Raw genomic sequence first — 21,048 nt, forward strand, 5'->3', positions numbered from 1 at the left:
GCATTAATAAAGGTAAATAGAAAGCTGTTATCTTTCTGTGTGTCTTTCTGGCTTCCTGTCCTCCCTCGCTTCCTGCCTACTTGTCTGCCCCCCTCCCCCTCCTTCCATCCTTCCTTTCCCATCTGTCCAGCCATCTATCAACCTATATCCCCACCTGCCTACCTGCCAGTCATCCATCCTTCTATCCATCCCTGAATTCTTAGCAGCCTACTTTGAAAAGAGGCTGCCCTGTTGATGAGGCAGCATTGTAATTTGTTTTGCAGGCTGAGGATGGCTTTGTGCTCAATCACTGTCTCTCGCTTCCCCCATCACAGTGCACATTTGTGGGGAAGGCTGCCTGGCCACAGGCTGCTGGCCTCATTTGTTAATTCACAGTTCAACCTCCCCTCTCTCATCTCTCCTAGATCACATTCACCACCAAATGGTGTTTACTCTGCCTCCCAAGTAGATCTTAGACCCTTGTCTTCTTTCCGTCCTCACTGACATCCCCCTTGCCCCAGCCACCATCAGTTTTTCCCTGGGTAACAAGAATTATCCATACGGGCCTCCCTGGTCTTTCTAAAAATGTGATAGTTAATTGATAGTTTCATTCATCTGCTTAAAGCCCTTCATTGACTCCTCCATCACCTCAAAATAATGGTCCAGATCCCTTTCCCTGGCACCGAGTCCCATTCCAGATCTGGCCCTCTGCCTCTGCAGCCGTTCTCCCACCTTATCCCCCTACACCACTGAGTGGACTGTGTACTCTTAGCCTTTAACACACACTCTTCCAGCTCCTTAGAAACCTCAGCTCCTCTGTCTTTTCTGCTGGTATAAGATATGCAGCCTTTAAGGCCCAGCTTAGGACCCCCTAGAATGTATTGGGTTCGTTTCTGCAGTTCATCCCCTTCTAACTGGTGTGTTCTGCTCACCATGGTGCATTGCAATTGTTTATTTATCTGCTGCCTCTTCTACTAAACTGGAAGTTATTTGAGGGCAGTAACAGTCTTGCTCATCTTTCACCAGCACCTAGCACTGTGCCTGGCACATAGTAGGCCTACAGTAAATCAGGATGGTTTGAAGAGCTGACCAGCCCATTGTGGGGAAGGTGGCTTCGTTAACCTTGTGCTTTAAGAAATGGTGACTTAAAAAACAGTTGTGGGGATAGAAAGGATAGAGCTGTGAGTAGTCAGCTTTAGGTATATTCTAACAAACCTAACAGCCTGGAAACCTTGTCTTTTGGGTTTACATCAGATATACCACTTGGAAAAAAAAAGAAAGAAAATATAGTCAACATTTTCAGCCACTCCAGTGATATCATTAATCAGACATTTTCGTATTTTAACATCTCTAAAATTGAAAGGCCTCTTAAAACTGATGATGTACATCATTGATTGGTATATATCTTACAGTTATAATCAGTAGTGCTTTCTTCTTTTTTTTTGTATGAACCTTTTTTTTATTATTACACTTTATGTTCTAGGGTACATGTGCACAACATGCAGGTTTGTTACATATGATACATGTGCCATGTTGGTGTGCTGCACCCATTAACTCATCATTTACATTAGGTATATCTCCTAATTCTATTCCTCCCCACTCCCCCCACCCCACAAGAGGCCCTGGTGTGTGATGTTCCCCTTCCTGTGTCTAAGTGTTCTCATTGTTCAATTCCCACCTATGAGTGAGAACAAGCGGTGTTTGGTTTTCTGTTCTTGCAATAGTTGGCTGAGGATGATGTTTTCCAGCTGCATCCATGTCCCTACAAAGGACATGAACTCATCCTTTTTTATGGCTGCATAGTATTCCATGGTGTATATGTGCCACATTTTCTTAATCCAGTCTGTCATTGATGGACATTTGGGTTGGTTCCGTGTCTTTGCTATTGTGAATAGTGCTGCAATAAACATATGTGTGCATGTGTCTTTATAGCAGCATGACTTATAATCCTTTGTGTATATACCCAGTAATGGGATGGCTGGGTCAAATGGTATTTCTAGTTCTAGATCCTTGAGGAATTGCCACACTCTCTTCCACAATGGTTGAACTAGTTTACAGTCCCACCAACAGTGTAAAAGTGTTCCTATTTCTCCACATCCCCTCCAGCACCTATTGTTTGCTGACTTTTTAATGATCGCCATTCTAACTCGTGTGAGATGGTATCTCATTGTGGTTTTGATTTGCATGTCTCTGATGGCTAGTGATGATGAGCATTTTTTCATGTGTCTGTTGGCTGCATAAATGTCTTCTTTTGAGAAGTGTCTGTTCATATCCTTTGCCCACGTTTTGATGGGGTTGTTTGTTTTTTTCTTGTAAATTTGTTTGAGTTCTTCGTAGGTTCTGGATATTAGCCCTTTGTCAGGTGAGTAGATTGCAGAAATGTTCTCCCATTCTGTAGGTTGCCTGTTCACTCTGGTGGTAGTTTCTTTTTTTTTTTTTTTTTTTGAGACGGAGTCTGGCTCTGTCGCCCAGGCTGGAGTGCGGTGGCGGATCTCAGCTCACTGCAAGCTCCGCCTCCCAGGTTTACGCCATTCTCCTGCCTCCGCCTCCCAAGTAGCTGGGACTACAGGCACCCGCCTCATCGCCCGGCTAGTTTTTTGTATTCTTTAGTAGAGACGGGGTTTCACCGTATTAGCCAGGGTGGTCTCAATCTCCTGACCTTGTGATCCGCCCGTCTCGGCCTCCCAAAGTGCTAGGATTACAGGCTTGAGCCACCGCGCCCGGCCGATGGTGGTAGTTTCTTTTGCTATGCTGAAGCTCTTTAGTTTAATTAGATCCTGTTTGTCAAATTTGGCTTTTGTTGCCATTGCTTTTGGTGTTTTAGACATGAAGTCCTTGCCCATGCCTATGTCCTGAATGATATTGCCTAGATTTTCCTCTAGAGTTTTTATGGTTTTAGGTCTAACATTTTAGTCTCTAATTCATCTTGAATTAATTTTTGTATGAGGTGTGAGGAAGGGATCCAGTTTCAGCTTTCTACTTATGGCTAGCCAATTTTCCCAGCACCATTTATTAAATAGGGAATCCTTTCCCCATTTCTTGTTTTTGTCAGGTTTGTCAAAGATCAGATGGTTGTAGATGTGTGGTATTATTTCGGAGGGCTGTGTTTTGTTCCATTGATCTGTATCTCTGTTTTGGTACCAGTACCATGCTGTTTTGGTTACTGTAGCCTTGTAGTATAGTTTGAAGTCAGGTAGCATGATGCCTACAGCTTTGTTCTTTTGGCTTGGGATTGTCTTGGCAATGCGGGCTCTTTTTTGGTTCCATATGAACTTTAAAGTAGTTTTTTCCAATTCTGTGAAGAAAGTCATTGGTAGTTTAATGGGGATGGCATTGAATCTGTAAATTACCTTGGGCAGTATGGCCATTTTCACGATATTGATTCTTCCTATCCATGAGCATGGAATGTTCTTCCATTTGTTTGTGTCCTCTTTTATTTCATTGAGCAGTACTTTGTAGTTCTCCTTGAAGAGGTCCTTCACATCCCTTGTAAGTTGGATTCTTAGGTATTTTATTCTCTTTGAAGCAATTGTAAATGGGAGTTCATTCATGATTTGGCTCTCTGTTTGTCTGTCATTGGTGTATAAGAATGCTTGTGATTTTTGCACTTGATTTTGTATCCTGAGACTTTGCTGAAGTTGCTTATCACCTTAAGGAGATTTTGGGCTGAGATGATGGGGTTTTCTAAATATACAATCATGTCATCTGCAAACAGGGACAATTTGACTTCCTCTTTTCCTAATTGAATACCCTTTATTTCTTTCTCTTGCCTGATTGCCCTAGCCAGAACTTCCAACACTACATTGAATAGGAATGGTGAGAGAGGGCATCCCTGTCTTGTGCCAGTTTTCAAGGGGAATGCTTCCAGTTTTTGTCTGTTCAGTATGATATTGGCTGTGGGTTTGTCATAAATAGCTCTTATTATTTTGAGATACATTCCATCAATACCAAATTTACTGAGAGTTTTTAGCATGAAGGGCTGTTGAATTTTGTCAAAGGCCTTTTCTACATCTTTTGAGATAATCACGTGGTTTTTGTCTTTGGTTCTGTTTATATGCTGGATTATGTTTATTGATTTGCATATGTTGAACCAGCCTTGCATCCCAGGGATGAGGCCCACTTGATCATGGTGGATAAGCTTTTTGATGTGCTGCTGGATTCGGTTTGCCAGTATTTTATTGAGGATTTTTGCATTGATGTTCATCAGGAATATTTGTCTAAAGTTCTCTGTTTTTGTTGCGTCTCTGCCAGGCTTTGGTATTGGGATGATGTTGGCCTCATAAAATGAGTTAGGAAGGATTCCTTCTTTTTCTATTGATTGGAATAGTTTCAGAAGGAATGGTACCAGCTCCTCCCTGTACCTCTGGTAGAATTCGGCTGTGAATCCGTCTGGTCCTGAACTTTTTTTGGTGGGTAGGCTATTAATTATTGCCTCAATTTCAGAGCCTGTTATTGGTCTATTCAGGGATTCAACTTCTTCCTGGTTTAGTCTTGGGAGAGTGTATGTGTCCAGGAATTTATCCATTTCTTCTAGGTTTTCTAGTTTATTTGCATAGAGGTGTTTATAGTAGTCTCTGATGGTAGTTTGTGTTTCTGTGGGGTCAGTGGTGATATCCCCTTTATCATTTTTTATTGCATCTATTTGATTCCTTTCCCTTTTCTTCTTTATCAGTCTTGCTAATGGTCTATCAATTTTGTTGATCTTTTCAAAAAACCAGCTACTGGATTCATTTATTTTTTTTGAAGGGTTTTTTGTGTCTCTATCTCCTTCAGTTCTGCTCTGAACTTAGTTATTTCTTGCCTCCTGCTAGCTTTTGAATGTGGTTTGCTCTTGCTTCTCTAGTTCTTTTAATTGTGATGTTAGGATGTCAATTTTAGATCTTTCCTGCTTTCTCTTGTGGGCATTTGGTGCTATAAATTTCCCTCTACACACTGCTTTAAATGTGTCCCAGAGATTCTGGTATGTTGTATCCTTGTTCTCATTGGTTTCAAATAACATCTTTATTTCTGCCTTCATTTCGTTATGTACCCAGTAGTCATTCAGGAGCAGGTTGTTCTGTTTCCATGTAGTTGAGCAGTTTTGATTGAGTTTCTTAATCCTGAGTTCTAGTTTGATTGCTCTGTGGTCTGAGAGACAGTTTGTTATAATTTCTGTTCTTTTACATTTGCTGAGGAGTGCTTTACTTCCAACTATGTGGTCAGTTTTGGAATAAGTGCGATGTGGTGCTGAGAAGAATGTGTATTCTGTTGATTTGAGGTGGAGAGTTCTGTAGCTGTCTATTAGGTCTGCTTGGTGCAGAGTTGAGTTCAATTCCTGGATATCCTTGTTAACTTTCCATATGTTGATCTGTCTAATGTTGACAATGGGGTGTTAAAGTCTCCCATTATTATGGTGTGGGAGTCTAAGTCTCTTTGTAAGTCTCTAAGGACTTACTTTATGAATCTGGGTGCTCCTGTATTGGGTGCATATATATTTAGGATAGTTAGCTCTTCTTGTTGAATTGATCCCTTTACCATTATGTAATGGCCTTCTTTGTCTCTTTTGATCTTTGTTGGTTCAAAGTCTGTTTTATCAGAGGCTAGGATTGCAACCCCTGCCTTTTTTTGTTTTCCATTTGCTTGATAGATCTTCCTCCAACCCTTTATTTTGAGCCTATGTGTGTCTCTGCATGTGAGATGGATCTCCTGAATACAGCACACTGATGGGTCTTGACTGTTTATCCAATTTGCCAGTCTGTGTCTTTTAATTGGAGCATTTAGCCCATTTACATTTAAGGTTAATATTGTTATGTGTGAACTTGATCCTGTCATTATGATGTTAACTGGTTATTTTGCTTGTTAGTTGATGCAGTTTCTTCCTAACATTGATGGGCTTTACATTTTGGCATGTTTTTGCAATGGCTGGTACCGGTTGTTCTTTTCCCTGTTTAGTGCTTCCTTCAGGAGCTCTTGTAGGGCAGGCTTGGTGGTGACAAAATCTCTCAGCATTTGCTTGTCTGAGGAATCAGACAAATAAAATCAAGGATTTTATTTCTCCTTCACTTATGAAACTTAGTTTGGCTGGATATGAAATTCTGGGTTGAAAGTTCTTTTCTTTAAGAATGCTGAATATTGGCCCCCACTCTCTTCTGGCTTGTAGAGTTTCTGCCGAGAGATCTGCTGTTAGTCTGATGGGCTTCCCTTTATGGGTAACCTGACCTTTCTCTCTGGCTGCCCTTAACATTTTTTCCTTCATTTGAACTTTGGTGAATCTGACAATTATGTATCTTGGAGTTGCTCTTCTCGAGGAGTATCTTTGTGGTGTTCTCTGTATTTCCTGAATTTGAATGTTGGCCTGCCTTGCTAGGTTGGGGAAGTTCTCCTGGCTAATATCCTACAGAGTGTTTTCCAACTTGGTTCTGTTCTCCCCGTCACTTTCAGGTACACCAATCAGATGTAGATTTGGTCTTTTCACATAGTCCCATATTTCTTGGAGGCTTTGTTCATTTCTTTTTACTCTTTTTTCTCTAAACTTCTCTTCTCACTTCATTTCATTCATTTGATCTTCAATCACTGATACCCTTTCTTCCAGTTGATTGAATCAGTTACTGAAGCTTGTGCATTTGTCATGTAGTTCTTGTGTCATGGTTTTCATCTCTATCAGGTCATTTAAGGACTTCTCTACATTGCTCTACATTGGTTATTCTAGTTAGCCATTCGTCAAATCTTTTTTCAAGGTTTTTAGTTTCTTTGCACTGGGTTCGTACTTCCTCCTTTAACTCAGAGAAGTTTGATCGTCTGAAGCCTTATTTTCTCAACTCGTCAAAGTCATTCTCTGTCCAGCTTTGTTCCGTTGCTGGCAAGGAGCTGCGTTCCTTTGGATGGGGAGAGGTGTTCTGATTTTTAGAATTTTCAGCTTTTCTGTACTGTTTTTTCCCCATCTTTGTGGTTTTATCTACCTTTGGTCTTCGATGATGGTGACGTACAGATGGGGTTTCGGTGTGGGTGTCCTTTCTGTTTGTTAGTTTTCCTTCTAACAGTCAGGACCCTCAGCTGCAGGTCTGTGGGAGTTTGCTTGAGGTCCACTCCAGACCCTGTTTGCCTGGGTATCAGCAGTGGAGGCTGCAGAAGAGTGAATAGTGCTGAACAGCAAATGTTGCTGTCTGCTCGTTCCTCTGGAAGCTTCGTCTCAGAGGTGTACCTGGCCGTGTGAGGTGTGAGGTGTCAGTCTGCCCCTAGTGGGGGATGTCTCCCAGTTAGGCTACTCAGGGGTCAGGGACCCACTTGAGCAGGCAGTCTGTTCGTTCTCAGATCTCAAACTCTGTGCTGGGAGAACCACTGTTCTCTTCAAAGCTGTAAGATAGGGACATTTACATCTGCAGAGGTTTCTGCTTCCTTTTGTTTGGCTATGCCCTGTCCCCAGAGGTAGAGTCTACAGAGGCAGGCTTCCACCCAGTTTGAGCTTCCCGGCCACTTTGTTTACCTGCTTAAGCTTCAGCAATGGCGGGCGCCCCTCCCCCAGCCTCGCTGTGCATTTGTCATGTAGTTCTTGTGTCATGGTTTTCATCTCTATCAGGTCATTTAAGGACTTCTCTACATTGCTCTACATTGGTTATTCTAGTTAGCCATTCTCTTATTCTCTTATTCTAGTTAGCCATTCTCAAGCTGAGATCTCACCTTGCAGTTAGATCTCAGACTACTGTGCTAGCAATGAGGGAGGCTTCATGGGCGTGGGACCCTCCAAGCCAGGCGCGGGATATAATCTCCTGGTGTGCCATTTGCTAAGACCCTTGGTAAAGCACAGTGTTAGGGTGGGAGCGACCCGATTTTCCAGGTGTTGTGTGTCACAGTTTCCCTTGGCTAGGAAAGGGAATTTCCTTCCCCCTTGCGCTTCCTGGGTGAGGCGATGCCTTGCCCTGCTTCAGCTCTCGCTTGTTGGGCTGCACCCACAGTCTGACACACCCCGGTGAGATGAACCTGGTACCTCAGTTGGAAATGCAGAAATCACCCATCTTCTGTGTTGCTCACGCTGGGAGCTGGAGGCTGGAGCTGTTCCTATTCAGCCATCTTGGCGCCACAGTAGTGCTTTCTTCTTAGGGATAAAAAACAAAGGTATACATTATAATTGATGATTACATTTTTACTAAATGCAGCAAAGCCAAGTTCAATTTCATTTAATTCAGCAAACTGTTGCGTGCCTCCTATATGCTAAGTCCTAAGACAGGTGCTAGGGCATAAGATGAACAGATCATGGTCCCTGGCCTCAAAGTGCTCTCGCTGCTAGCTTGAGAATTTGAGCCTTGGGGAGCACCTGAAGGCTTGTGTTCCTTCTGCTGGCCCCACAGCCAGTGAGATCTTTTGTAGCGTGAATAGGAGAGAGAAAATTGTGGCCACAGAGCATGGACATGGTGGGCAGACAGGTCTACGTCTAAACTCCTGCTCTCCTCTCTGCCTTTGCAATGCTGAACATATTACATCCTCTGCTTTCTGATCTGTAAAATGGGAATAAGCCATACTTCAGAGTTGAGAGGAATAGACCAAGTGATGTCAAGCAACTGGTCGCCACCTCTGTAAATGTTCTGTCGCCAGGACTGTGGTGGTGATGATTACTGTTATTAGTACTAACCTGCTGCTGTACCTCTGTTTTCTTATAGCCATGGAGCCCATCACCCAAGACAAACGTGTCTCTCAGGGCCATAACGGAGACCTGTACTTCTCCAACGTGATGCTACAGGACATGCAGACTGACTACAGTTGCAACGCCCGCTTCCACTTCACCCACACCATCCAGCAGAAGAACCCTTTCACCCTCAAGGTCCTCACCAGTAAGTGCAGGCCCCTGCCTGGGGGCTGGGGGCCAGGGAAAGAAGCCCACTGACCCCACCCAGCCCTGGGTACCTGAGTCTAGGGGGAGACTTGTCCTTGAGGCTGAGCTAGAAATCCTTCCAGCTCATGGTGCCTGAGCCACTTCAGCTGCTCTTAAATGATCTCTCTTGATTGTGAAACCTTGAGTTAAACTTGGTCCTACTCTAAGTCAATTCTTCTTAAATTCTGGTGGGAATCAGAATCACCTTAGAACTTGGCAGCGTACTCAGAACCAGCCTATTGCACCTCAACAGCCCTGAGCCTCTTTGTTCTTTATGAGCCCTCCAGGTAATTCAAGTGCACCCCAGAGTCTGAGAACCACTGCTTCCAGTGGTCATCTAGAACCCCTCTCCGGACCCAGCTTGATAATTTCTTTTATTTCTTCTCATTGCTTGGTTATATTTATTTCTACAAGAAACCCATAGCAGAAAATATGAAAATTAGTGGAGACACCAAAATAAATTGTATTTGATTCTGTAATATGTATATGCTGAACCATATGGAATCGCTATGTTTGTAAGTTGCAGGCTTATGTTTTAGTTTTATTTGTTTTCATTTCTATTCCCTGATTCTGTTTGACTGGTACAAAAGCAAATCAGCATTTCCTGACCCATTATAGCGTTGGTGGCTCTCCCTTGAGGAGAGAGAGAAGCTTAGTCAGAAATGTTCTTCTTGGCAAGGACAAAGCAGCCTAGAGCTTTTGCTGCAAAGTCTCAGCCCACTCAGGACGTTGGAAGTTCTCTATGTTGCTGTACACCATGGATTTGTAACACGCCTTCCATAAAGGAGCCCCCCAAAGAATAGACCTTAGTCTGGCTCATACTGTGAGTGTTGTTTTCGATGCTCTGGACAGTGAGGATTGTCGGGGAGGCCAGTAGAGATCACCATGTGGGTGCTGGCAGCTTGCAAAGGTCAGAGAAAATAGGCTGACCCTGGCTTCCTGGAGCCCCTGCAGAGGTGGTGGACAATGGCTCCCCAGGTGGATGTGGGTCAGGAGAGGTTCGGGCGACATCACTTCTCATTCTGGACAGGTAGGGGGTTTAGCCATTAGCATTCTCTTTCTTCCTCCCCATCCCCACTGATGATGGAGGCAGGTGGTCCTGAGAGCTGACATAGCCCCATGCTCCATTTTCACCATGGCACAGAGGTGGATCCAAAAGGAAGCAGCTTCCTTTTTTCTTCCCCTTCTCATGGTTTTTTTTTTTTTTTCTTTCTTTCTTTCACCTTTTCATTTTCTTCCTTTTTCTTTTTCACTTCCTTCTTTATTTCTCCTCCCTCTTTCTTGTTCTTTCTTCTTTTCCCTCTCTCTGTTCTGTCTTGGAACTCCATTCTGCCTCCCTCTAATCACCGCCTCCTGCCTCTGCAGTGTCCCCACACACTGATCTGCGTTGGTGCTGGGCTGCCGAAGGTGGTAGCCGGCAGGGTTGCCTGACACCTGCAGCAAGCCCCTCGCATTACTGGCAGGGTGACCTGGCTTCACTCTGCTTGCTCCCCCGTCCCTGGCTTTCTCATTCCTGACCCAAGCCCAGGGAGACCCCTTGGAGGAGAAAGTTGGTTTGTCTGCAGTGTCTCCTCGGTCCTGCCAACTGGCTAGGCTGGGGAGGACAGTGTGATCTGCCCAGAACCTCGGAGTGGTCTCAGCAGTCAGGACAGGATTAACAGCACTGGCAGGGGGAGGAGCAGGGATGTCAAGAACAAGATAAGATGCTCGCTGAGCTGAGACTGGACAGCCATCAGCGTCACCACCAGGGCCCCTCTCTCCCTGCCCGGATGATGCTGGAAGTCAGCCTGCTGCTTTTGGAACTGAGTCAGTTGACCTTCTGCCATCCTGGGCAGAGCCCATCACTGTCACTCAAAGTAGAGCAGTGGCCAAGCGATTGAGGTGGTAAAGAGTCTTCCTCTGTAGAATTAACTAACTTCCTCTGCAGTTAGAGATTTAAACAACATGTTGAAGTTGGACTTTCCAGAAACACTCTTTTCTCTACCAGAAAAAGTAAGGGATGTTTGTTAATGCTTCATTTCTGGGTCCTCTATTCCACTGAAAACTCTTTCCTCTGAATGGTGAGAAACCCCCTAGGTGATTGGAACAGAGCCCCATCAGCTTCCTGGAGTTCTCCCAGGGGTAGCCCTGACTAGGAGCAAGTTCTGGGCGTCTGAGCCAGCCCAGAATTGGGCACAGTTGCTTAAAATAGCACATTGGTGCTCTCTCTACTTTCCTGTCTGGAGAGGACACAGGCTTTCTCTTGTACCTTCAGAACCAGGTCTGGGGTTGGAGGCAAAGCAGTCAGGCAGGGGCCGCTTCAAAGGCCCTATTCTCACCAGGCGCTCCTGTCACAGTTTGCCCATTTGGGAAGAAATAAATTTCATCATGTCCCATTTTCATTACCTGCATTGAAGGAAGCTGACAATGGTATGTAATGCAAAATACTGGGTAATCTGAAATCATTTTTAAAACCTGAGATGCAGTCAAAGATAAGCAGTGGAGTTGGGCTACAAAGCTGGGCCCATCCCACTTTGCCCATGCTGTAACAGGTGCTGGGTGCCTCCTGATGCAATAAGAGGCAACTGTGGTAAGTGAGGAGGGTCCTCCCTGAGGCAGACACCAGAGCACACCCCTTCTTCCCCCTGATGTCTAAATGACCTTCTTGGAGCAGTCAAATAAGTTTCCCTGAATTTCCCACATGTGCTCCAGAATTCACAAACCATGAGGTCAGTTCTGGGCGTGGGCTACTTCTCTGGAGAGAGATAGGTTGCATTTCACCTGGTGACATGGGAGCATGAAGGAAGGGCCGTGTCATCTGTGTTTGCCACCATCCACCCCCAGGAGAGGAACAGAGTTGCCTCCCAAGACCAGCTGCAGCCCCGACCTGCCCTTGGGCCAGCCCATCTCTTCGTTACATTGTGGATTAGTTCCTGCCTTTAGCTCCAGATGGATCCAAGCAGACTTCCCAAACAGGCTGGGTCTTTATAACAAACCCCATCTTAGGAGAGAGTTTTGAATAATGAAAATCTTCCTACCAGGTGGTAAGCAGATTTGGGATGCAATGCATTGCCAGTCCCAGAAAAAGACTCTCATACCTCTTGCAACTAGTTGTAACGGGATTGGATCTGTCGTCAAATATGCAAATGTTTTGGCAGAGCCCCTGTTGTCCCTCAGGCAGTTGGATCGTGTTCTGAGCTCCTCAGGGCCATCTGCTTGGCTTCCAGTCAGCTGCACCCCACCCCCTTTTAGTACTGTCACAGTTTGAACCCAGTCGCTGGGAGGGACCGGAGGTAGAGAGGGAAAAGCTCCTTTAGGACACTGGCGTGATGATGTGTCCTCTTCTGAAATGTCTTTCTCACTAAGGAGTAAATGCCACAACTACCTAACATTGGAACTGAAGCCACTGATCTTGCTCCATAAGGAATGTCTTCAATCCTGCATAGTCTAGAGAGCTTCGAACCTCCAGAATGTGCAGCAGGACTTTCCTAGTCTGAAGTGTAGAACTCACAGCTTGCACTTTCTCCTGTCCCAAGCTCCATTTCTGAATTCTAAAGCCTGAACCTCAGGGATGCTCTCCCCCACCTCACTGAACCACTCCCAGCATCCTCTTACAAGGAGGGCTTTCTGCCAACAGACACATCTCCAAGATCATAGTGGTACCCACCTAGTCAGACTCCAGTGACACATGTTGCTGGGTGTGGCCAGGGCCCCTTGGCCCCACTCTTTTGGTCAATGACCTCCTCCCATTTGCCGCCAACCCCCTGCAGCTTAGCTTCTGCCCAGGCAGGACTTTGCTCTTCCCCGGAGCTCACTAACACTCCTTTCTCTTTAGCTGCTCCAAGAGCTGGCCTGACCCAGAGTCCTGGGAACTGAGGATTTTGATAAGAAGGAGTTGTTCAAAAGACGGCTACAGGACACCACTAATCCTTCTCTCATTTGTTTGAAAATATAGCAGGACCAAATAATTAAAGTTCAAACCTAATTTCTTTAATTTAAAAAAAAAACCATTATTTTATTATTGCCTTCTTTTGCAGGATTTAACCTTTTTTTTTCTCCCTTTGTGGGCTGTTTTGTGTTGCTTGTTCTTCACTGAGCGTATTGCCTTTCCAAATATGCCGTGTCTTTCCTTTGCAAAAGACCACTGCTGCCCTCCTCGGTTGTTTTTGTGGCTTTGCATTTGTTTTTTCTCTCCCCGTTTATGCCTCTGTGACTTCTCCGTGGCCTCCTGTTTGCTCACCCTCTTTTGTTTATTACAGACCACCCTTATAATGACTCGTCCTTAAGAAACCACCCTGACATGTACAGTGGTGAGTCGCAGCGGTAACCTTGGGAGTAACCTTGCCTGTGCTAACCCCAGTTTGCCTAACTTGACTGATACCACATCATTAACTCCTGCTGGGTGGCAGCTGGCCCAGCCAGGGTGCCAAGATGACACCTCCAGAAGGCTGCCTGCCAGGAGGCAGTGTGGGGGTTTGAGATGGCCCACCTGGTGGTGTGGTCTCCTCTAACAGGCATGCCTGAAGTTGCTGAATTCTCAACAAGTTGTTCAAACCAGGGTAGGATTTCAAAAAAACTTCTTGAAAAGCAGAAACTTTTACTGAAAAGTAGAAGCTTAGGAATCAGGGATGGACGGATGGAGAATATCTTAGAATAGGTGAGTTCCATAGTGAAGAGGAAACAGGAAGTCTGGTTGCCTCCAGAAAGCTTGTTAGTATGTTCAGTTAACTCTTACATGTCTAGATAGGAATTGCCTGCTTTGTAATCTCACCTTAGTTACCAGGAGTATCATTTCACAGCGAGGTCCCATGTCTCTTTAAAATCCATCTGGGCAATAGGAGTAAGAGTCCAGCTCTGAGTTCTCTTTCAAGATGAGTATAAATGAGGTGAAACCATCCACTGAACCCTCTCACCTGGGCCTCTCCCCTCCTCTGGTAGTGTATGCAAATCCAGTGCCCACCAGTCCACACTTGCGAGATGTGGAACAATTACAGTGAGGCATGGTTCTAACTCATCACACAGCTGGTTGCTCAGTCTGATTAATAAGGTAATTGGCTGTTTCCACACCTGAGTTACCCCTCACCATGGCTCAAATATGTGTTATTTTCCCTGAGCAGCCAGAGGCACCATATTTGCTGGCTCTGGTGAGGCAGCTGGCCCCCATCATTAGTTATGCCTCAGAAGCTGAGGCTGCAGGTCTCCAAGGGACATCACTGTGGGCTGAAACAGATAGGAGGTGTCTACACTGCAATGTGCTAATATAAAGGATGATGAGTGACTGGAGTAGGGGATGGGATGAGGGAGCGGGAGTCAGAGAGAGAGGCAAAGGCTCTAACTTGGCACCAAGCAGCTAGAACCACACTGAGATCCTGCCAAAGAGATTTACTACCCAAGGAATCAGGGGACCTTTGTTGGATTCTAAGCATTGTTTGTTTTCAAGATAATGGGGCCATCCACTATTGTGTTAAGAGCCCCAGAGCCCTGGTATGGAATGGGCCTTGTTCTAAATTGGATTCCAGGTAATCTGTTATAGGAAGTATTCTGTAAGCCAGAGTGTATCAGAGCCAGAAGGTCCCTTAGAGACCATCTGGTCTAAGTTCCTCACTTTATGGAAGATAAGTCATGCAGGGGAACATACGCATAGAGTTGTTTTATCAATGGAATAAGTTCGAGTGATTCTGGTCACTTAAACCAGTTTGTGACCGTTGATCAAGCTATTCTTGCACGAGAATGAGTGGGAGTTATGAGACCCATCCAGGACTAGGAAACAAGCAAAGCTTACAAGAGTTGCTGTGGAAATTGACCCCTTGTCCTCAATCCAGGGTAGGATGGAGTTGACCCAAGTATGAAGCTGCTGGAAAGGATATAAAGTCAAGGGAAGACATATTTTGAACACAAGGCAGCTAGGCTGATGCTTCTAGCAAGATATCAAAGGGAAAAGGAAGGAAGGAGGATGACTTCTTTCTGGAGTGCAGGCATCTGGACAGAGAGACTTGATGAAAAGTGCCCAGTGCATCTGTTTGGCTCTGAAATATGGCATGTCCTTTTTGTAGCAGGAGGGCCACCCCATACTTCTATTTTGTTTTAGTGATTTCTAGAGTGGATTGGTATCCTCTGAACATTGCCAGGTACCTCCTGACCTGCTGAGTGGCAGGAGAATCTGGTCTGAGATTGTAACTTACCACTTAGGGTTCACCCAGGTGAGGAGATTAAGGAGGTGGTTAAGAGTGTGTGCTCTGGGGTAGACTGCCTTGAATTAAATCCAAGGTCCGGGACATACCATTGAGTGATGCTGGGTAAGTCATTTAGTCTCAGAACTTTAATGTTCTCATCTGCCAAATGGATGTATTACCTGTCTCATAGGATTGTTGTGAAGATTAAACAGGATAATGTGCTTATGGTTCCTAGTATGTGTTGGGCACATTCTCGATACTTAACAAATGTTACCCATTATTGCTTTTAAAGGGAATGGTTTAGTGTTGACTGTATCCTGGATAGTTCCTCTATGTTTCTGAAATTAAGAAGGACACAGAGAACTTAAAGAGAAGCCAAGGGGAGAAAAGCAGGCGCAATTATGTGAAGAAAGTACCATAGAGGGAGAAATTGTGGGGCAGACCAGAGAAACAAAAGCTGTTCAGATCCTCAGCTGTGCTGAGAACTGCATAAGAAGAAAAGCTCCAACTACTGCATATGGGATTTGGGTTAGACTTACAGGAGAAATTTCCTGGCACTGAAAGGTATCAAATATTACAAGACAAAGAGTTTTTCCTATCTTCTGGGGTTGTTTGGTCAGCCATTCCTAGAGTGAGAGAGGAGGATGAGATGCCAAGAATCTGGCCCCATGAGTCTCTGGTTCTCAATTCTGAGAATCGAAAGCAGCAAAGTGGTCTGGATGTAGGATCCAGATGCCCCTAAAAGCTGTTTTTGGCAGAGGTCCTCAGATACGTCTGATTCGTTGAACCCTCTTGTCCTGTTAACACATAGCATTTGACAGAGGGGGGCAACTAAGATTGTCAGCAATCTTGGTGTTTCCTCCAAAGAGATGATCAAGAGGCATTTTTCATTGGACCTTTAAGGCCAACATGGTCAAGGCATTGTCATCTGTTGTCTGCTCGCTGACCATATTCCCCCAGAAACCCATGAGCCCACTCTGAGCCACAGCTTGCGAGAGCAGGAGAGGACTGGCTGTCCCTGGGCAAGAAGTCAGATGGGCCTGGGAGGGAAGCTCTTCCTGAATCCACACAGATATGAGCTTTAGCATATGAACTCTGAGTTTGATCAGGCATTAGGTCAGACCCCACTCTGAAGATCAGGGCGAATAACTAATACTCTCCAGGGACCCCTGCCTCCATGATGAAAGAGGGTGTCCCATGATAAGATGAGACAGTCATCTGCCACCATTTAGAGTTTCATCTAGTAATCACTGTTGTCTTAGAGTTTTCCTGCCTCTACTTCTGCAGGGAAGGAAATTAGGCACCCTCTTTGAGAACAGTGGCTCTCAAAGCCACCAGCTATATTATCCTTCCTAAATTTTCATATAAGTTCCTCCTGCTACAATTGACTGCATTTCTTCATAACCTTTCCTTTAGGGCCGTCCATCTCATTCCTTAATGATACTGTGTCCCCCAAATCTTCTTCAAGTTTCCATGCCTTTAAGAATCCAACTGAGGTGCCCTCAGAGCTGCTGAATTCCCTCCTCAGCTTCTTTTTCTTCACCTTGGGCCTGAGTTTTTTAATAGCCACTGAGGAGAGATGGGATCTTAGCTGAGATAGTGAGAATAGTAAAACATAGTGGAAGAGTTTCACCAGAGCACCTCACCAAGACAAAAATATCTTTCTCCTTTACCTCTTTTGCCCTTGGGTTTTCTTTGGTTTGAATAAGAAAGATATTCCTGAAGCTGACTGTCAGAAGTAGGAACAAGTGGGATGCTCATCTTTAGACAGAGAGGCAATGTAGAGTGGGTGGAAAGCACAAGTTTTTGGTGCTAAATGGCACATAATCAAAAACATAACTAGCTTGTAACCTTGGGCAAGTCTGTTGACTTCACTGAGCCTCAGTTGCCTCTGCTGAAAATGGGGATACAACCCTCCAGGTTTGCTGTGAGGATTAAGCATAAATGGTGGTGTGGTTGGAGCTATCAGCACAGTGCATGGTCCCTAGTAAACATTCACTGAATGGTGGCCCTGATTAGGACCTCTGACTTTTAGGATGCTCTCCCCTTTTTTTGAACTTTGGCTTTTTTCCAGTAGCTTCTCCTTCTTTAGGATAATTCTATTGTTGCTAGCCCACATCCTACAAACGCAATATTGCTATAACCTTTTTATAGTGACAGTTACAGCACGTCAAGGCACCCACAGCGGGACTCTGTGCTAAATTTTCCTCCTTCCCATCATTATTGCTTTGCTGGGTTGTGTGTGCTCGTGGTGTCACATGTTATGGTGTAAATTAAATGTCCATAGGGTCACAGATTGGTTTCTGCAGATTTCGTCCGAGTGTGGAAGGAGTATGACGACTGAGCTGGGATCTCTTCCACATAATCCCAGGGTTCCCAGCTCTCGACGGATTCACCAACCTGACAACAGAGCCTTCTGCCCTAGAATCTCCTTTCCTCATAGTGCCCCTGCGTCTTGGTTGTTTTGGTGATTCTGAGACGGTGGGTGGGAGGAAGCTGTTGGTGTCAGGCTTCCTTGGTGCTGAGAATTGGATGCTACAAGAGTTATAAATATAGATGATAACCAATTAACCACATAATGGATTAACCCCTTCAGTAGTCACTATTGTAATGTGTGTGCTGGTGGGACAGATGAGGCATCTACAGAAAGAGAAATAATATGGGTTAAATTGCTGCCTTATTTTTTGTTCTCTTCTTCCCCTTCAATCCATTCACCTCATAAACCTTTGTTGAGCATTTGCTGTATGCCGTGTATTGTACCATCAGCCTAGTTACCCTCTGCACATGTTTCATCCTTTCTTCTTTTGACGAAAAGATAAAATAGAAGCAAACTCTATGAATTGCACTCTACTGGTACCAAGGGAGAGAGTTGAGTGCCCCAGAACAGGAGCCCCACTGGTGCAGCCAGGCCCCAGCAAACCCAGCAAGCTCCTTTAGGAAGCACCAGTTACATGGGGATAAAGTCCCCCCGCACTCTGTCCTCACTCTACCAGCACCGATTCACCCGTTAAACCCTGGATAACCGTCTTCATCCTCACCCCAGGCGTCTCTGAGGCCTCCCAGCTCCTGGCAGCCCTGCCTTCCTTCCACCTCTCCCTTGTCCAGCTGAGTCTAAGACTCCTTTAAACCCATGGGTGGGCTCAGCTTCTATTTTTGTTTTTAGCCATTCTTGTGTATGATCGTACACCTTGGCCAGGAGGTACTTCCTCCAGTTTCCCTTTTGCCTTGGGATTTCCGGATGGAAAATTCTTATTCTTTTCCCTTCCATCTTACCCATTCCCCTAGAGCTATACGAAGAGCTCTGGGGGAAGAGGTGAGGCTCGGGGAAGGGGGGGTTCACTCTGTCATGGGTGGATCCATGCTGGCACAACCCTTCTACAGAGAAACAACCATCCTGAAAATGCCAATCTCTGTGAGCCACCTGGCCTTCAAGACCTGCATGAATCTCATTGATTTCAGACCCATGACTGTTCCGGCCTAGTTGAAGTATAGATCACCTCCTCCAACTTGGCAGCCACTTTTCTCTCACCCCCTCCCCGAGCAACTCACATGTAATTACTATTCCCCTCCCCAGCCGTCTTCCCAAGTCATTAGTGAGGAGGCAGAATGGTCTTGGCCCCAGAGTGATTTCCTGTCATCTCTGCTCATTAATTCTCTCCATGTCTTTGCTAAGCCATTAATAACTCCCCCTGCATTTCTGATTGTTTGTGCAGGCTTTGTGACTCCATCCCAGCACCTTGTTTTCAGGGTCCCAAAGAGCAGGTTGTCGGTCCTGTGGCCCCAGTACATGCCTTCTCTGCTTCCAGATCCCTGCCTGGGGAGAAGGACCGCTGCTGAGATGGCCTGCTCTGGGGGCCACACAGTGGCCTCTGGGATCCCAACACAAGCTGCTCGGGAGTAGATCTCGCACTGCTCAGACAGCCCCTCCCCGTTTCAGGGAAGGGGAGATTCCCTGAACCTGAGGGAAGCTGGGCTCCTCCAGGCAGATCCTTTCAGAACCTAGAGCTCCTCTCACTCATGCTGGTGGGGCTGAGGAGCCCTGAGCTTTCTAACACACCTCACTTAATGAGGTCCAAGTCCTTGGGGTGGTTTCAGCTGGGAGGATCCAGCAGGGGCGGTGATGCCGTTTCTTTCTAGCCTGACAGCATTGGCCTAGCGGCGTCTGCCTTCTGGAAGGAGGCTCACAGGAGTTTGTTCTCTCCTGTTTCAGCCCGAGGAGTTGCAGAAAGAACACCAAGCTTCATGTATCCCCAGGGCACCGCGAGCAGCCAGATGGTGCTTCGTGGCATGGACCTCCTGCTGGAATGCATCGCCTCCGGGGTGTATGTGCAGTTTGCAGCCCCTCTTCTAGCCACCCTCCAGGAGGATGGGGGATGGGAGCTTGTTCATGCTCTTGTTAATGCCACATTTAGTGCATACCAGTAGCACAGCAGAAAGAGAAGCAAACAGCCCCTAGTGGGCAGGGTGTTGCAAACCATAGTCATCTCCATCCCATTCTGGCCATCTCTGTTTTGGATAATGAGGAAAGGTGATTAGGCATCCCGTATATGCGTTAGAATCTCGCGGGACGTTAGCTAAACCTTCAAGTTCTCTGTGGCTGAGCATCCTTCTCTGTACAGGAAAGATCAGCTCTTAGAGGACATGCATCCCCTGGGCCCAAGTATGCTTTTAGGCCACCTGGGTGTTCCCAGCTCTATAGAAGAGGAGAAGGGCCATGTTTAGTGATAACTTCTTTGTTTCCTGCCTGGCGCCTCTCCTAGCCCAACACCAGACATCGCGTGGTACAAGAAAGGTGGGGACCTCCCATCTGACAAGGCCAAGTTTGAGAACTTTAATAAGGCCCTGCGCATCACCAATGTCTCCGAGGAAGACTCCGGGGAATATTTCTGCCTGGCCTCCAACAAGATGGGCAGCATCCGGCACACGATCTCGGTGAGAGTAAAGGGTACGTTGTGTGTATTTCTCATTATGATTATTTTGCCAACCCTGAACACCATGCCCACCCTTCCCTCTGAGGGTGGCTGGGGAGAGACTGAGTGGGGGAGACTTCCAGCCCACTGGCCAGTGGCTATGGCAATCTGCTATGGATGGTGTCACTCACTGGACGTGAGAGGGTGTGTGCATGCCCATGCATGGGGCAGAGGGTGTTAAGGGAAGGAGATCCACCCTGACCATCACCCACCTCTCCTTGATGCCAACGCTCCCTCAGCAGGTGAATTTCCTCCCACGGCCCATTTGAATCATTCCCAGAGCCTTCTTTTTCCTTTCGTTTTGCATTCCCGTTCGTGACGTGTCGCGTGAGCCCGTGCTGTCTGTGTACCTATGCATGATGCTGTGCTGCTTTTTAAAACTGGGGAGTGCTTATGGCCAAAATTATTTTTTAAAATCCCTTCCTAACCCCCAAAGCAAAGAGGGCCCACCTGAGTGATTGCAGGCACCAGAGCGCATGGCGTCATGGGTCCCAGCCATGTGTGGCAGGCTGCACTGGTCACTGTTTGGCCTGGGGCTGCACGGATGGTTGAGATGATGATGTCCGAGACCAGAGTATAGGAACTTTCTTAGCACATGGTCGATTGATCTTGTGACCTTGGTTTCAGCACCATACACAAATTAGGGAGTTCTTAGACTTTAGGGGGTGGGGGTTGGGTATCAAGATCTTTGAGAATCTGATCTGAAAGGCTCACTTCTCAGAAAAACCCACATTTCTACATATTCACAAAATTGTCCAATCAATTGAATGAGGTGGCCAGCTAAGAACTGCTCTAGCCAGGTGTGGTGCCTCACATCTGTAATCCCAGCACTTTGGGAGGCCGAGGCGGGCAGATTATGAGATCAGGAGATCAAGACCATCCTGGCCAACATAGTGAAACCCCATCTCTACTAAAATTACAAAAATTAGCTGGGCATGGTAGGGTGCGCCTGTAATCCCAGCTACTTGGAAGACTGAGGCAGGAGAATTGCTTGAACCTGGGAGACGGAGGTTGCAGTGAGCCGAGATGGCGCCACTGCACTCCAGCCTGGGAGACAGAGCGAGACTCCATCTCAAAAAAAAAAAAAAAAAAAAAAAAAAAA

The 21,048-nt window shown here is 46.0% G+C and overlaps 1 protein-coding gene across 2 annotated transcripts in view; it reads left to right on the forward strand.

Annotated features, from left to right (window-relative positions):
* NFASC (neurofascin) overlaps positions 1-21,048 on the forward strand; it is a 197,011-nt gene that overhangs the window by 127,748 nt on the left and 48,215 nt on the right. For both annotated transcript variants that reach the window (XM_023186935.2, XM_023186936.2), the window contains 3 exons: positions 8,613-8,783; positions 19,187-19,298; positions 19,737-19,921. In XM_023186935.2, the coding sequence (XP_023042703.2) occupies positions 8,613-8,783; positions 19,187-19,298; positions 19,737-19,921 (468 nt within the window). The remainder of the gene's footprint in view (positions 1-8,612; positions 8,784-19,186; positions 19,299-19,736; positions 19,922-21,048) is intronic.

The sequence above is a fragment of the Piliocolobus tephrosceles genome, chromosome 1 (assembly GCF_002776525.5).
Source record: "Piliocolobus tephrosceles isolate RC106 chromosome 1, ASM277652v3, whole genome shotgun sequence".
Taxonomy (NCBI): domain Eukaryota; kingdom Metazoa; phylum Chordata; class Mammalia; order Primates; family Cercopithecidae; genus Piliocolobus; species Piliocolobus tephrosceles.